This window comes from Carlito syrichta, unplaced genomic scaffold (assembly GCF_000164805.1).
Source record: "Carlito syrichta isolate Samal-C Ts95f unplaced genomic scaffold, Tarsius_syrichta-2.0.1 Scaffold288432, whole genome shotgun sequence".
Lineage (NCBI taxonomy): Eukaryota > Metazoa > Chordata > Mammalia > Primates > Tarsiidae > Carlito > Carlito syrichta.
The window spans coordinates 97,770-114,794 of record NW_007232528.1 but is presented as its reverse complement, the minus strand read 5'-3'; the positions used below and the strand labels follow the sequence as shown (position 1 = coordinate 114,794).

General features: G+C 41.3%; 1 protein-coding gene across 3 annotated transcripts; it reads left to right on the top strand.

Moving 5' to 3' along the window:
- The first annotated feature begins 16,090 nt into the window (after positions 1 to 16,090).
- LOC103255825 (DAZ-associated protein 2-like) lies at positions 16,091 to 17,018 on the top strand. Of its 3 annotated transcripts, none has more exons than XM_021710322.1 (2): positions 16,095 to 16,279; positions 16,358 to 17,018. In XM_021710322.1, exons 1-2 carry the CDS (start codon positions 16,130 to 16,132, stop codon positions 16,634 to 16,636), a joined length of 429 nt encoding a protein of 142 aa, XP_021565997.1. In that variant the 5' UTR covers positions 16,095 to 16,129; the 3' UTR covers positions 16,637 to 17,018. The 3 variants fall into 3 exon arrangements, with proteins under 3 accessions (XP_021565996.1, XP_021565997.1, XP_021565998.1); XM_021710323.1 differs by having other exon boundaries at positions 16,130 to 16,261; positions 16,508 to 17,018; XM_021710321.1 differs by having other exon boundaries at positions 16,091 to 17,018.
- Positions 17,019 to 17,025: the final 7 nt, after the last annotated feature.

Sequence of the window (17,025 nt, the reverse complement as noted above, 5' to 3'; positions counted from 1 at the left end):
TTACTGTGGGGCAACAAACATGGAGCCTCCAAGGCTCCCTGTTACCCGACAGATATGGGAGTCCTTCAGAATCCGCTGTGAGCCAGCAGACGTGGGACCCCTGGGGTCCACTGCGGCCTGACAGCTGTGGGATTCCTTGGGGGGGGGGCAGTTGTGTGAGATCCGCTGTGGGCTAGCAGACGTGGGACCCCTGGAGCCCGCTGCAGCCCGGCAGCCGTGGGAAGGTGTGAGAGAGATAAGGAGGAGGAAAGAGCCTTTAGCTGTAGCTTGGCGAGAGAAAAGAAGAGGAAGCCTTCAGGGTCCTCTGTGGCCATGAAGGCTGAGGCGGGGTGCGTTCCCCCTCGCCCTGAGGCTGGAGGGGCTGCCGGACGATCAACGGTCAGTTCCCCCCCGGTGATCCTGGGCAAGATTCAGTCTTCCGTGTCTGGTGAACTCACCTATCCAACGGTCGCTGGTGGATGCAGTTCACACGTTCAAAACGGTGGGGAAGGTCCGGGAGGGCTGGAGTGGCCACTGGCGCCAGGTCAGGGATCCCGCCTACGGGAATACACTCGCACAAAGGCAAGGGAGCACCCGATCCGAGTCACGGCACCAATAAAAGAATTTCGGCGCCAGTAATGACTCCACACCTGGCCAGGACCAAGAAATTTATTAAAGGGGCTGTTATAGAGAGGATCTGTAACAGAGGAAAAAAAGAAAAAGAGAGAGAGAGAGTTGCAGGGAGAGGGCTGTATTTAGCCTGACAGGGACTGGAAGGGGCCTTGCTATGTTCCTATTGGAGGAGCTGCATGGGAGCAGGGTGGGGCCGATGCCGTGTTATAGTCCTATTGGACGCATAACAAAGCTGGCTAAGGATTGGAGGCTTGCAAGTTTGAAATTCGCGTTTGCGGAGAATTGTGCACACAGAAGCCGGGACATAGGGCCTTTGTTGTCTGGTGTGTCCTCACCATGCTCTGCGCCATTTTGGGAGCCGCCCCTCTGGTCTCTTCCTGCACCCTTCACAAAGACTTCGCTTTTCCAAGCTGCTCCGGATTTCTATGTTGGTTTGTTCACCTTGAGATTCAGAGAAGGTATCATGAACAGTAGTGAAGGGTTCTAGAGCAGACAGCATGAGCTAAGGCCAAATGGCGGTCACAGCTAAAACTCAAAGCAGCCCCTGGGGAGGTAAGGCTAAGTTAACCAAGAAGCATGACCACGGCTGCCCAGGGCAAAAGAGAATGGCTACCAGCTTTAGCCATGTGTGTCAGCAGAGCAACCACTACCAAGGTGCATTAAGGGCTCTCCCCGGAGACCTGAAGAGAAAAGAGCACCACCTCCCAAGGACCCTGGTTCTTCCATGTTACCCTGGATCATGTAAAGCAATTCCTTCTCTGTAGATCCCTAAACATCTTCAAAAAGAATCAGCAGCTGGGTACAGTGTTTCACACCTGTAACTTCAGCACTTTGGGAGACCGAAGCAGTAAGATTGCTTGAGCCCAGGAGTTCAAGACCAGCCAAGGCGACATAGTAAGATTTCATTGCTACAAAAAAAAAAATCAAAAAATTTGCTGGGCATGGTGGCATACATCTGTAGTCCCAGCTACTCATGAGACTGAGGCAGAAGGATCACCTGAGCCAAGGAGTTGGAGGCTGAAGTGAGCCATGATCATGCCACTGCATTCCAGCCTGAATGACAGAGTGATACACTGAATTAAAAAAGAAAAAACAAAAGAAAAAAATGGCAGAGTGGGGCTATCTGAGAAACTAAGCATTTTTAATCTGATAGGACATAATACTACCTAAGGGAGCTATTTAATTTATGGGTGGACTGACTGAGAATTGTATTGGACAGTTAAATAATTTTCCCCAGTAGGCTGGCGGCTGAACAGAAGGCCAGACTTCTTAGAAACAAAATAAAAATATTTTATTTTTTCTCTAAACATTCAAGTTATAGCATGAGTAGATTTGTAACTGCACTACAAATACATAAAGTGCTTAGCAACTGCTATATAGAAAGTGACCAATAAACAGTAGCTAGTTTAAGTAGATTAAGTAATGACTAAGAAAGGACCACTGGGTTTGGCAATTAGAAAGACATCCTTACTTTGGGGAGAAGAGTTTCGGTAGAATGATGGGATTGGAAACTAGCTACAGAGTGTGTTCAGCCTGTGAAAGCCATTACACTCCAACATCCTATAATGCTCAGCCTCATTTTCTGTAGAGGCAGGAAGGTGTATGAATAGAATAGAAGATGAAATCCGCAGACAATCCCAGGCCAAGGCACGGTATTCTCATCCATTGAGTCGAAGTATCCCTTAAGGGAGTTTAAATCTTATTTCTGAAAATTGGCTCCAAAGTAATTCTCTTGATGAGAATGGGTTTTTTCCTAAGTGTGAGATAGTAGATAAAAATGAAAAAACAGTATTCATTCCAAAACCATAGCCATGAATTTTTCATTTCAAAACAACCCTTTAGAAAAAACTTAGTTCATCTGTACAACTTAAAATTGTGGTTTTAAAGTCAAGGCTTTTACCGCCTCACAGTCTCGGAGGAGACTCTTGATTTTCTCAAATTATCTCAGATAAAGTTTACTGTTCACTCATGCTCCCAGGTATAAAGTTTCCCTAATGGTCAGTGTTTAGTTATGCTCTGCTTCCTGAACAGCAAAATCATTCATTCAGCAGTCATTCTTGGAGAAATTGTAAGATATAGGTTGGTCCAGACCACCCACACTTCTTTCTCTGGGATTGAGCAGCCTAAATTTTGTCATCATTCCAAGCTTACCAGGACAGAAAGCCCTTGGTTCATTCCCTAGTTGCCCAGATGTCTCTTTCCCCTATCTCAAGCAATGCCCCTAAGTCTGCCCTGACATCTTTCCAACCCCTCATTTCCCTCCTCCTCCTGCCCTCCCTTCTCCTTCTCCTCCTTCTCCCATCAAAATGTGCTAGTTCTATGTTCAGTAATCTCAGGAAACAGACTATTCTAGGGCAAGCGGAGTAAGGCTTTCAGATGACCCGACATCTTTACTCATAAGTATCCTACTTACCTTGTGAAAATATATATCACATAAAAAGATGCTCAACATCATTAGTCATTAGAGGAATGCAAATCAAAACCACAATGAAATACCACTTCATTCACACCCACTAGGATGGCTATAATTTTTTTTTTTTTTTTTTTTTAGTGTGGAAAATAACTAGAACAAGTGTGTTGGTGAGGATGTGGAGAACTTGGAACCCTTGTACCTTACTAGTGGAAACATAAAATGGTGCAGCCTCTGCGGAAAACAGTTCAAGTGTTCCTCAAAAATGTATCCATAGAAAAACCACATGACCCAGCAATTTTACTGATAGGTATATACCTCCCACCCAAAAAATGAAAAGTTACATAAACAAATGCTTGTACAAATAAATGTTCATTGTAGCAATAGCCAAAAGGTGGAAACACCCAAATGTCCATCAATGATTAATAGATAAACAGATTATGGTGTGTGTGTGTGTGTGTGTGTATACACACATCATATATATGTTATATATATGGACTTTATTCTGCCATACAGATACATGCTACAACAAAGTAGGTGAACCTTGAAAACATTTCACTAAGTCAAAGTAGCCAAACACAAAAAGTCACAAATTGTATGATTTCATTTATATGAAATATTCTGAATAGGTAAAGACATAGAGGCAGAAAGTAGATTAGACGTTTCTTAGGAATGGGGAAAGAACAGAATGGGAACTAAGTGCTTAATGGGTATGGAGTTTGAGATGATTAAAATGCTTTAGAACCTAATAGAGGTAGTGATTGCTCAATACTGTGTATGTACTAAACACCACTGAATTGTTCTCTTTAAAATGATTAATTTTGTGGTAGGCAAATTGCACCTCAACATTTTTATGCTTAAGATCATTAAAATATAACTAAGAGTGAGAATATATGGCCTATAGACATTTTGAGAGCAAGGGTTATATTTTATGAAATATTACATTTCCTAGAGGCTAACAAAATACCTGGTATATAGGTACTTAATAAGTTTCTGTAGAATGAATCAATGGGCGAATGAGTTTCCAGTCCAGTATAAGGTGTTTTTGTGGTAGGCAGCTACCAGCTGTGCCTGCCAGTTCTGCATCTCACCTGGTGATGACTCCATGTAGAAGTGGCCAAGCATCTGTGGGCTGGAAAATCTTTTCCCATGTCCCAATGCTTGGAGATTTAGTAAGGAATCTGTGCCACTCTTTTTCTCAACTTAAAACTGCACGTTTTGCTTCCTGGTTAGAGAGATGCCACCGACTGAAATATTGTGCCTCAGGAGTGGGTGATGTCAGCATCTCATTATCAAAATTTTCCTTCCTGAAAAGTTTTCATGTTCTTACAAAGAATGTTTCAGTTTACTGTCAAGCCCCATAAAATTCAGGGTTGTAATAATTGCAAAGGATAAATAACTCTGTTGTAGTACAAGGTGGCTAAACCATTTAAACCCCAAAACACAGTTCAATATCCTGAAATAAGTTGAATTTTGTCCCAGGTTCTGAATCTGGACTGTATTTGTTTGGTAACTCATTCTGTATCTCGAGTTCTAAAGTCTCTTTCATGATAGCTTTGCTTTCTTTATTGCCTAACCTGACTATAGGTGAGATAACTTCAAAAGAATTTGTGAGGTTTAAATATTTTATAATAATTGTGAGCATTGTCCCCAAGCCAAATATTGGATGAAGACAGGATCCGGTGGCATTTTTGTCTTTTGTTTCAGAGATGCAGCATTTTCAGAATTTCAGTAAAAGTTTATCAATACTAACTAATAAAATTCAGTTTCCCAAAGCCCGATATGTTATCAAAGGAAGAATTTTAATGGAAAATATACTTAAAAACTAACTATAACAGTGCTCTTGGAAGTCATTGATTATGCTGCCTGTGAGATTCTTGTCCTTGATAATATGATGTCCAGATCAACCCTGGTGATTGCTCTCATCATAAAAATATAGATTGGATTTTTGTAGTTTACCAAGCAATTTCACACACCTTTTCTAATTTGATATTTTCAACTACCAATGAGATGGGTGAGAAATTAATGCTATCGCTATTTTTTAAATTTGGAAGCAGATTTAAAAGCTTTACAGGTTAGTACAAACTTACATACTTAGTACAAGCACAGAACAGCTTGAATTTAGTTTTTTAAAAGCAAGAACTCTAGCATCTTGCTTCTATACCAATGCTCAAATCTCTTCATCCCCCACAACTTCATGTGATCCCCATCCCCTACAAATATCAGTAAATCACCAAAATAATTGAAGAGTTTTGTTGAAGAGATCTGGCCTTGTATTCCTTCTTTTTGCCTTGCAGAGAGTTACTATGCCCTCAGCTCCTGATGCAGCCCCCAAAGGTTTTTGCACAGAATTGGTAATATTAAAGACACCATGGGACTAAGTTTCTCTTTCAAGTTATCCATGCTTTGTCTGTCTACACAGCTGTTGTTTACTGAAGCCTCAGCAAAAAGCAGCAAGATTCTTATCCTATTCTTATCGTGATTTTAAATTTCTTGCTATTCCTTGATCTCTTTTTATTAAGTACATTTTTACCATGCACAAGTGGGTACCCTTTCCAGAAGGAGAAATCTTGATATCTGTGATTTTTCTAGCTTATGAATTTTCTTTCTTTCCCTCCAGTAGTTAACATTTCACTGCACGGTGCTTTAGCCAAGTGCAATGCACATTCCAGCGAATTTCTGCTCTGCGTTACTGCAGAGCAGAGCATCATGATGTCACAGGGCTCTTTCCCAACCTGCTACTTCCCACTGCCTCAGCACAGTCCAGAGGTGAACATGCTCAGCCCTGATGGCTGTGTGGATCACAGATGGGCCCAGCTTAACTTCTCTGACACCGTCTGATTCCATTACCTGCCAAAGCTGTTTTAATTCTGAATCTTGAGAAAGTGCCAAGTTTGGTGAAGTCACTCCTATCGACTTCCTACTTTCTTCCATCTGGACTTCCTTCCCTACTAGGATGGAATTGGCAGGGCAGGAGAGCAAATATTTCATAAATACTTAGTATATGGTTAGGTTCGGTGGCTCATGCTTATAATCCTAGCACTTGGGAGGCCAAAGTGGGAAAATTGCTTGAGGCTAGGAGTTTGAGACTAGCTTGGTCAACATACCCAGACCTCATCTATCAAAAAAAAAAAATTAGCCAGGCATAGTGTTTTGCATCTGAGGTCCCACTTACTTAGGAAACTAGGACAGAGGATCACTTGAGCCCAGGGGTTCAAGGCTGCAGTGAGCTATGATCATGTCACTGCACTCCAGCTTGGACTACTTGGACAACAGACTGAGACATTGTCTCTAAAAATAAGTAATAAATAAGATAAAAATAAAAACACTTGGCAGCCGGGCTCAGTGGCTCAGCCTATAATCCCGTGCCTTTGGGAGGCTGAGGTGAGTAGATTGCCTGAGCCCTCGGGTTTGAGACCCGCCTGGGCAGCGAGACCTCATCTCTACAATAAATCAAAAAATCAGTCGGGCATGGTATCGCATGCCTGTAATTCTGGCTACTCGGAAGGCTGAGGTGGAAGGATCACCAGAGCCCAGCAGGTCGAGGCTGCAGTGGCCGGGAGCAGCTACTGCATTCCAGTCGGGGTGACAGAGTGAGACTCCAACTCAAAAAAAAAAACTCTTGGCATATTTTTGCTCTTCTGGACCCCACACTAATGGGAGAGTTACCTAGGCTGGAGTGCAGTGGCAAGATCATGCCTCACTGCAACCTCAACCTCCTGGGCTCAGGTAATCCTCCCACCTCAGCCTTCTGAGTATTGGGACTACAGGCATGCATCATCACACCTGGCTTATTTTTTTATTTTTTATTTTTTTATAGACAAGGTCTTACTATGTTCCCCGGGCTGATCTCGAATTCCTAAGCTCAAGCAATCCTCCCACCTCCCAAAGTCCTGGGATTACAGGCATGAACCACCGTGCCTGACCTGCATTTTCTTTTATTCACAACTCAATATCCTCCCCAAATGGGCTCTGGTATTGTCCTCTGCTTGAGCTCCACACCAGTTTCTGTCTGTCTCTTGGAATTTCATAAAGTCAACATGGTCCAACCTCCTCTTTCTTGTTATTCCTGAGTCGTTTCTGCATTGTCTAGTACCAGACTGACCAAAGTATTTCTACTTATCCAATTCATTCTGTTTCTACCAGGAAAGCATTAACACAAATATTCCCAGAGATCCATAACCACAAATAAAACTTCTTTTAAATGATGTACATGTATGTTACATACATATGTTTCCTAATGCATATATGTTAACCCAATAATTCCTCCCACACTGAAAACAATAACTTTTTCTCCTGAATAGTCCTACCAAGCTCTCCCTCAACTAACAAATTTCTTGTTTCCTAATGAAGAAGAGCACTTACTCTTTTCCCACTGCTTCCGTTATCCTGCTCTTCTTGATCAGGGGTGTCTGTCTTCTCATCTCTTATAAATTACTAACCTTTAAAATCGGGCTTTTTCCTTTGGGGAGGCACCAACAACAACTTGACTGCCATTTGCAAAGTGCTCCCAGGCTCCATACACAAGGAAACGATGCTGATGAAGCACAGAAGGTTGCTGTAGGACCTGAAGACAAATATAAATGCTCCGAGGAACCCAAGAGTCTTCATCTAAGAGAAGGAAGAATATGGTCCTGCTGTCAATGAAAGAAGAGGGACAGGAGATTCCCTTCCTGAGGTTCTGCCATGTTAAAGGAAAATAATTTGCCTGTCATTCATGATGTCCATGTGGAGGAGAAGGAAAGTGGTCCAAGTCCAACTGTTGGCTCTTCAGCAAAACCTGTTTCTTCAGAGCTTATGAATATGACAGGAGATGGTTTTTCACCAAACCCACTGGATTCCCAATTTGATACCATCACTTTTATCAGCAAAGATTAGCTGGTTCACAAACTTGGTACTTGTAGGAGAAGTCCCTACAAGCAGCACTCTCTCTGCAGATGACCCAAAAGCCACAGAAATGTCCACTTTGCCAAAGAGTCCAGAAGAAGACAAATGCTGGTATAAAAATTCAATTAAGGAAGGAAATTCAACAGTTTGGATGAAAATGTGAAAGAATCTTTGAGTTGCTTGAAAGAGTATAAGGAATTCAGGAAGTCAGGAAACAATTTGTTGCATCTACCATCAAGAAGGCAGCAAAGTTTAAAAGACAAGACTTAATTAAGCACCTTGAGAAGATACTCGAACAAATGGTTTCCAACGACTTTTCACACAAATATAATAATATCCCAAATGCATAATCCTGGAATCACAATGATTGATGAGATAAAAGGCCGAGAGTGATGTTTTTAGAATGGAGCAGGATATCACTGAAGCCGACTAACATGTATTAGTGAAGAGAATTGCCTTCCAAAGGCTAAGAAAAAAGCTAATATCTGTTAGTATGTATTAGACTTTTGCCCCAAGCATATCATGTGAAAGGATAGTTTGTTGTTGTTGGTTTGTTTTCCCACCTTTGCTGGTGAATGCTGTTAATTCCTGAGGTAAATACTATTACAGTCGATTTCTGCAACACATACATGCAAAATTGAGCTTTGTGAGGCCATAATGTGTGAAAGTTGTCAGAATGAAAATAGAGTCACTTATGTTTTTTAAAAAAAAACACCTAACAAATAGAGCCACATATAAATGTCTGATAGCAAAAACAATCACAAAAGACTGCAAAAAACACAACCAGGTACAAAGTCCATCACAAGCTTATACAAAAAAGTACTTCTGTGAGGACATCTGCCCAGCAATTGCCTGCCTGAATTCAGACCAGTGTCACCCTTGTTATTGATTCTCATAGTTAAGGAAAATTATTTCAAAACAATTATGTAATTCTCCTCATTTTTCTTTAAAACCTTTGGCTTCCTTTACCTCCCTGAATGTGCACGTAGTTTACTATGGCACAAGTACTCCCATTGCAAAGTCCTACTCCCAAATAAATATAATTTTCTTTTAGAGAGCCTCTTTCTGTTTGTTATTTAGGTTGACATATGATATACCACTCTGCTGAAGTGGCCATTTGCTAAAAGCTGTGAATCTGCAAACAGGCCGTGAGTTTGTGAATCACCCAGAAAGACCAGAGCCCAGAATCCTAAAAGCTACTATTTCTGACTTGAGCTAAGCAAACAAAAAAAAGCTGCTGTCCACGAAGAATTGAATCCCCACTGCAGTGCAAAAAAATGATTAAAGGACAGCCACTAGTGTCATTGTCCTTTACTAGATTAGAGAACTGGGGTTCAAATAAGTGAAGTACGTTATTTAGATGATCCTAGTTAACAAATAGCAGAGCTGGATCTCAAACTTGGGGCTGCAGGTGCAACCACCACACCAAGCCACCATCACCCCAGCCTAACCACCCTGCTCCAATCACAGGCTCACCAACAAGCCTTTGGCTGGTAATTTGGTTTCTTCTGTGGCTTTCTTAAAGGTTTAGAATGTGCTGACCAGCCATAAAGAATCCACCTGGTCACTACATTTATTCTTATAAATCAACAAATTGGCATTTTCTAAATTAAAAAAGATTGATTTATTCTAATCTTTAAAACTTGTCCAAAGTATTTCTGATCCATTGAACCTGAGACAAATGAGTTTTACTTCAAAGTCCCACTGTTTTTCTAAGCTATTCTTGTATGCACTCTAGTAATTCCTCACTGCATTATTATATTCAGTAATTCCTCATTACACTCTTGTAACAGTCAGGATAATTAACACTAGTTACCACAGCAACCATGAGTAATAAAGGCTTGATTCTCACACATGGCATAGTCCCATGCAGGATGTGAGCTTCTCCTCTGCCATATAGCCAAACCATCTGGCATTTGGGACCTTTAAGGTCACCATACAAAGAAAAGCGAAGGCAAGAGGGCCACATGGATATATTTAAGGAGCAGCTGAAATAGTTTTCAACAATATTCCTCTGGCCAGAACTCAATCATGTGACCCCAAATATATAAGGGAGGCAGAAAGTGTAGAAAATATATATTTGGTAAGTAGTAACACACTCTACTACAACACCTCATTTATGTTGAGAACAGAAAATAAAAAATATAAGAAAATAATAGAAAAATCCTGTCTTAAAACCCATTCACTGAGAGTATCAGTTAAATCTTCCAGTCATTTTGTATGTCTGTATAGACATGCAAATATATAAAGCACATACATACTTTTTTTTAAATTGGAAAATATAGTTTATGTAGAAAGTAGATTAGAGAGAGAAAGAAAAAGGAGATTCACCTACCCAAGGTAGGGGAGGGAGCCAAAGTTTAGGGAAACAAAAGCATGGCCAAGCACATATGTACTTTTTAAAAATGGTGTCATATAATATGCACTGCTTTATAGCTTGTTTTTTAACAGAACATTTCTCCTATCAATAACTTTATGACTATCAAAATCTTAGCTACTACATAACCTTCTACTTTATAGTTATCCTACAATTTTTTTTTTTTTTGAGTTGGAGTTTCACTCAGTTGCCCAGACTGTAGTGCAGTGGCTGCTTCCAGCCACCGCCGCCTCGCCTGCTGGGCTCCAGCGATCCTTCCACCTCAGCCTTGCGAGTAGCCAGAATTACAGGCATGCGCTACCATGCCCGGCTGATTTTTTGATTTATTGTAGAGATGAGGTCTCGCTGCCCAGGCGGGTCTCAAACCCGCGGGCTCAGGCAATCTACTCACCTCAGCCTCCCAAAGGTGCAGGATTACAGGCTGAGCCACCGAGCCTGGCTGAGTACTTTCCTATTATTTCACATTTAAATAGTTTCAAATTGTTCTACTACTGTGAATGATACTATATAAGCATTCTTATAAATAATACACCTGTGTGAACTTGCCACATTAGGCTTAATTTCTAAGAATTCAATTGCTTGGCCAAAATATATGCAGTTTCAGATGCTTTTTATACATATTGCCAAGTAACCCTATGTAAAGGCTATACAATTTACACTTTTTGATAGCTTTCAAATAATTTTGACTATTATAGTCTTACTTTCTATGAAAGTTTTTATGATCTTGTGACCATGGCTCCATTTTGTCATTCAACACTGGTGCTGTTAAAATCGTCTTAGGGTTGATTGTATCCTTCAGTCAAACATTCACTGATGACCAAGAAGGAAAAAGCTCACTACAGCCCATCTCTCCCACTAATCACAACAAAAACTGGGTGGGAAAAAAAAAAAAGCCATTACCTGAGGACTGGAAAGTAAACAAGGACAGGCACATTGGGGAAGGAAGTCAGAACTTGAAGAATGACTGGTATGGTGGTGAGTTTCCTATGTATTTGTTTTTTCTCCTTTATCTCCTGGCTTTGACCTAAAGGTAAGCTAAATACCTTTAGCCTGTGGAGGAAGTGCAGATAGCAAAAACTCCAAGAGACCTCTTTTCCTAATCAGAGGACCAAGAAAGGGAACCTGTGAGAGCTGCAGAATGTGGAGGAAATCACTATATTTTGAACTCTTTTTTCTCTTCCAATCTTACAGAGATCAGCCTGCCACAGTGATAGTAGTGTCCTTGGTGCAGACACCAAAATCCCTAGAGGAAACCTGTCTCTCTGAACAATGAAATGAGAAAGCCAGTGAACTAAGAGCGTGGGTGGAATCTTTATTATTTTCTCTCTTGTTTTCCTTTACACATCACCCCAAAGGTAAGCCCAGATATGCAGAACTATACAACAGGCCCAAAAAATTAGAAATCTGAGAGAATTCCATCCTCCTGCTCAGAGGGACTGAGAAAGGAGATGTCTAGAATCCAGAGAGGAAGGAACTGGAGAAGGGGATCCCCAAGTCTTATTTATAGACTGATATAGGCCCAGGCCCATCCCCAAGCAGCATGTGTGTGGCCTACTCTAAAAGAAGTTAAGAGTCTAAGGCTTTAAGAACTAAACTGTAATAAAAACCACCACCCAATTTCAAGAGTGGCTCATGTAAGAAATGATGCAAACAGCATAATTAAGGCTGTGAAGACTGAACTGACATTACTGAAAATAAAAAGAGCAATAAAATTGTGAAAAATTCTTGAGGGAAAAGAGGATCAGCAGATGCCAATCCTGAGATGACTCAGTTGTTGGAGTCATCAGGTAAAGACTTCAAAGCAGCTGTTAAAATTCTCCTCCAAATACTGAGTGATCTATCACAGAAACAAAGAACTGAGTACCACAAGTTTTCACTCATAAGCGGACCTTGAACAATTATCATAATGCAATAAGAAAGGGGTTGACAGTAGTGAGAAACTGCCAGGGGAGGGTGGGGCAAGATTGGTGGTGGGGGCATACCTCGTCAATGAGGATACCTGCATAATGAACATTTGTATACCTAACCCTGAATTGTGCCCCGACACCTTTAAAATTAAAAAATAACCCTCCTCCATGAGGTAAAGGTGAACACTCTCAAACTAAATGTAAAGATGGACCTTTTCAGCAGAGAAATAAAAATTATTTTTAATGAAAGTGTTAGAGCGAAAAATGTTAAAAACAACTCACTTGGTGGATTCAATAGCAGAAAGGAAACAACAAAGGGAAAAGTTGGTAAACTTAAAGATGGAACAATAGAAATTACCCCACTGGAAGAGCAGAAAGAAAAAAGTTTGGAAAAAAATATGAACAAAACCTCAGACTTCTGAGACAATAGCAAAAGGTCTAATATTCACATCATTGGAGTCCCTGAAGGAGAAGAGAAAGAGATTGATACAGAAATCTAACTAAGAAATAATTGTCTAAAAACATCCCTAATTTGGCAAAAGACATAAAATTCAATGATATACAATTGATCCTCATTATTTAAAGATTCTATATTTGAAAATTCACCCACTCATGAAAATTTATTTGCAATCCAAAAGTCAATCTTCACAGCACTTTCCCAGACATTTGTGGGATATGTGCAGAGCAGCAGAAAATTTGAATTACCCAATTTACATATCCCCAGCTAAGTTCAAGCAAGGTGACACTCAACCCTCTTGCTTCAATTGTCATGCAGAGATGACCAGAGGGTGGAGATGGTAGGGGACAGTGCAGTGTAGTGCAAGAAGCTCTGGTCAGTTGGAGGGGGCTTGAATCTCAATTCTGGCACCTGTTAGCAGCCTCAGGCAAGCCACTTAGCACTTATTCTCTCTTGTACAATAAAATAAATATAATTTATTGGAATGAATTATTTTTAGGATTTAGGATTATAATCTATGAAAGATGTGTAGGCCAGGCATGGTGGCTCACACCTGTAATCCCAACACTTTGAGAGGCCAAGGTGGGAGGAAGATCACTTGAGTCCAGGATTTTGAGACCTGCTTGGGCAACATTGGGAAACCACTTCGTCTACATAAATTTAAAAATAAATAGCTGGGCATAGTGCCACATGCCTGTAGTCCCAGTTACTTAGGATGCTGAGGTAGAAAGATCGCCTGAGCCCAGGAGGTCAAGGCTGCAGTGAGCCATGGTCATCATGATCATGCCATTGTACTCTAGCGTGGACAACAGAGTGAGACTCCCTCAATTCAAAAAAAAAAGGAAGAAAATAAAAGGAAAAATGCGTGTGTGTATATATTTCCCATAGGAGCAATGATTCAGTATTCATGAATTCAGTGTTTGCTGTGACTTTATAGAACATAACTACTGTGAATAACAAGAATCGATTATATAACTCAAACATAAAAATGAATGAAATATGTGTTATAACATGAAAAATATTGAAAATATTATGCTAATTGAAAGGAGCCAGTCACAAAAGGTATGCATTGTTCCATTTATTAAAAATGTCCAGAGGCTGGGTGCAGTGACTCTTGCCTGTAATCCCAGCACTTTGGGAAACGAGAGTGAGAGGACTGCCTGAGCCCAAAGGGTTCGAGACCAGCCTAGGCAACTTAGCAAGACTTCATCTCTACTATAAATCAAAAATTTAGCCAGGCATGGTGGTGTGCGCCTGTGATTCCAGCTACTTAGAAGACTGAGGCAGAAGGATAGCCTGAGCCCAGCAGGTCAAAGCTTCAGTGGCCATGAGTGTGCCACTGCACTCCAGCCTGGGTGACAGAGTGAGACTCTGACTCAAAAAAAAAAGTCCAGAATAGGCAAATTCACAGAGACATAAAGTAGATTAGTGGTTGCCAGGGCCTAAGGGGAGTGAGGAGTGGCTGCTAAGGATAAAGAGTTTCTTTCTTGAATGACGAAAATGTCCTGGAATTAGGTGGTGGTTATGGTTGCCTACTTTGCGTATATGCTAAAAACCACTGAATTCTGTGCTTTAAAAGGGCAAGTTTTGTGGTATGTGAATTATATCTCATTTTTAAAAACACAATGATATTCCACTACAGACCTATTAAAATGCCTAAAATTATGAAAAACAAAAATTGACAATGCCAAGTGTTGACCAGGATATGGAGGAATTCGAATTCTCACACGCTGCTGATAGCAATGTAAAATGGTACGATCACTTTGGAAAACAGTTTGGCAGTTTCTTGTAAAGTTAAATGTACACTTAACATACAACCCAGCAGAGCCACTCCAAGGTTTATCCAAGTGAGACGAAATGCTTTGTTCATACAAAAACCTTATTGAATGTTTACTGCAGCTTTATTTGTAGTCACCATCTGGAAACAATCCGAATGTCCCTCAACTGCAAAATGGATTAAAAAAATATTTGTGGTATAATCATACAACAGAATACAATTCAGCAACAAAACAAAATGAACTATTGATACATGCAAAACATGGATGCATCTAAAAGGCACTTTGCTACATGAAAGAAGGCAGATTCAAAAGTCCACATGTTATATGATCCCATTTATATGAAATTCTGGAAAAGTCAAAACTGTAGGAACTGAAAACAAATCAGCAATTGCCAGGGGTCAAGGATTCAACTACAAAGTGGTGAGAGAAGAGAATTTGGAGAGGGGTGTTAATTATACTGTTCCATATTCAGAGTATGATGGTGACTGTGGGATTCCATGCATTTATTAAGTCTCTTATAAGTATACACCAAAGAGTGAAACTTTATTGCATAGAAATTTAAAATAATTTTTTTTTTAACTCACTAATGAAAAATTCAACTTTATAAGTCAGAACATTACTTGATAGACCATTTCTTACTCTTTATGTTTGGAATACTAAACTGACTTTTTTTTTTTTTTTTTTGAGTTGGAGTCTCACTCTGTCGCCCAAACTGGAGTACAGTGGCCGCTGCCGGCCACCGCAGCCTCGACCTGCTGGGCTCCAGCGATCCTTCTGCCTCAGCCTTCCAAATAGCCGGAATTACAGGCATGTGCTACCACGCCCGGCTGATTTTTTGATTTATTGTAGAGATGAGGTCTTGCTGCCCAGACGGGTCTCGAACCCGAGGGCTCAGACAATCCACTCACCTCAGCCTCCCAAAGGCGCGGGATTACAGGCTGAGCCACCGAGCCAGGCTCTAAACTGACTTTTGAAAAAAGAGGTGACTTAAACTGGTCTCTTGAGGACAGCTTGGTAACTCAGTGCAGTGTCCAAAAAGGGTGAATCAAAATGGCCGAAACAGCAGCAAGGATCCAGGCCCTAGATTCTGCTCAGTGTCCATCACACCACATCACCAAGGTGCACAGGACCAGTCTGCTCACAGCAAGTCCTGCCTAGAGGGTTTAGCTCCCAAAGAGAATTTTACAAAGGGTAGACATAGTCAGAATCCCTTCCAAATGGGCTGGAGGAGAGTGGCATGGCGCCAGTTCCAGAATGTTCAGAGGAGAAATGAAGGCAGAGGTGCAGTCATGCCTACTGGGACAGGGACAAGAATGGGCAATGAAAGAAGAGTGAGGAGAGAGGAAGCGGCAAGAGAAGAAAGGCTATCATCTACTGACCACTGACTGTGCACTGGGCCCCGATGTATGTATCCACCCTAAGAACAATATTTCATTATTTTTTATGGTATATATACTGCTGGTTATCAGATTCTTTTTATTTTAAAAAGTAAGTTTTTTTAACTTTAAGAATTATGAATTTATTCTTACCTCCTATTTATGCCTTTTAATTTATAATAGTAATATAAAGTTTACTTTTTAAAATATTTATTTTTAAAACTTTAAGTTGACTTGAGGAAAATCTTAAATGATGGCAAAAATCATAAAAATCATGAATGCCGAACCGTCCGCGACGCCAACACGAACCGGATCTGCAGCCACCATGAACAGCAAAGGTCAATATCCAACGCAGCCCACCTACCCTGTGCAGCCTCCCGGGAATCCAGTCTACCCTCAGACCTTGCATCTTCCTCAGGCTCCACCCTACACTGATGCTCCGCCCGCCTACTCAGAGCTCTATCATCCGAGCTTTGTGCACCCAGGGGCTGCCACAGTACCCACCATGTCAGCTGCGTTTCCTGGCGCCTCTCTGTATCTTCCCATGGCCCAGTCGGTGGCTGTTGGGCCTTTAGGTTCCACAATCCCCATGGCTTATTACCCGGTTGGTCCCATCTACCTGCCTGGCTGCACAGTGCTGGTGGAAGGAGGATATGATGCAGGTGCCAGATTCGGAGCTGGGGCTACTGCTGGCAACATTCCTCCTCCACCTCCTGGATGCCCTCCCAATGCTGCTCAGCTTGCAGTCATGCAGGGAGCCAACGTCCTCGTAACTCAACACAAGGGGAACTTCTTCGTGAGTGGCTCAGATGGTGACTACACCATCTGGTGAGGAACCGAGGCCACCTCTGTGCCGGGAAAGACATCATGTACCTTCAGCACTTCTCACAATGTAACTGCTTTAGTCATATTAACCTGAAGTTGCAGTTTAGACACATGTTGTTGGGGTGTCTTTCTGGTGCCCAAACTTTCAGGCACTTTTCAAATTTAATAAGGAACCATGTAATGGTAGCAGTACCTCCCTAAAGCATTTGAGGTAGGGAAGGTGTCCATTCATAAAATGAATGTGGCTGACGCAGCCCTAAGGATCTCCCTTTCATTTCTCCGGAGTAATACTGGACCATACTGGTCTTTGCTTTTAGTAATAAAACATCAAATTAGGTTTGGAGGGAACTTTGATCTTCCTGAGAATTAAAGTTGCCAAATTATCCTGATTGGTCT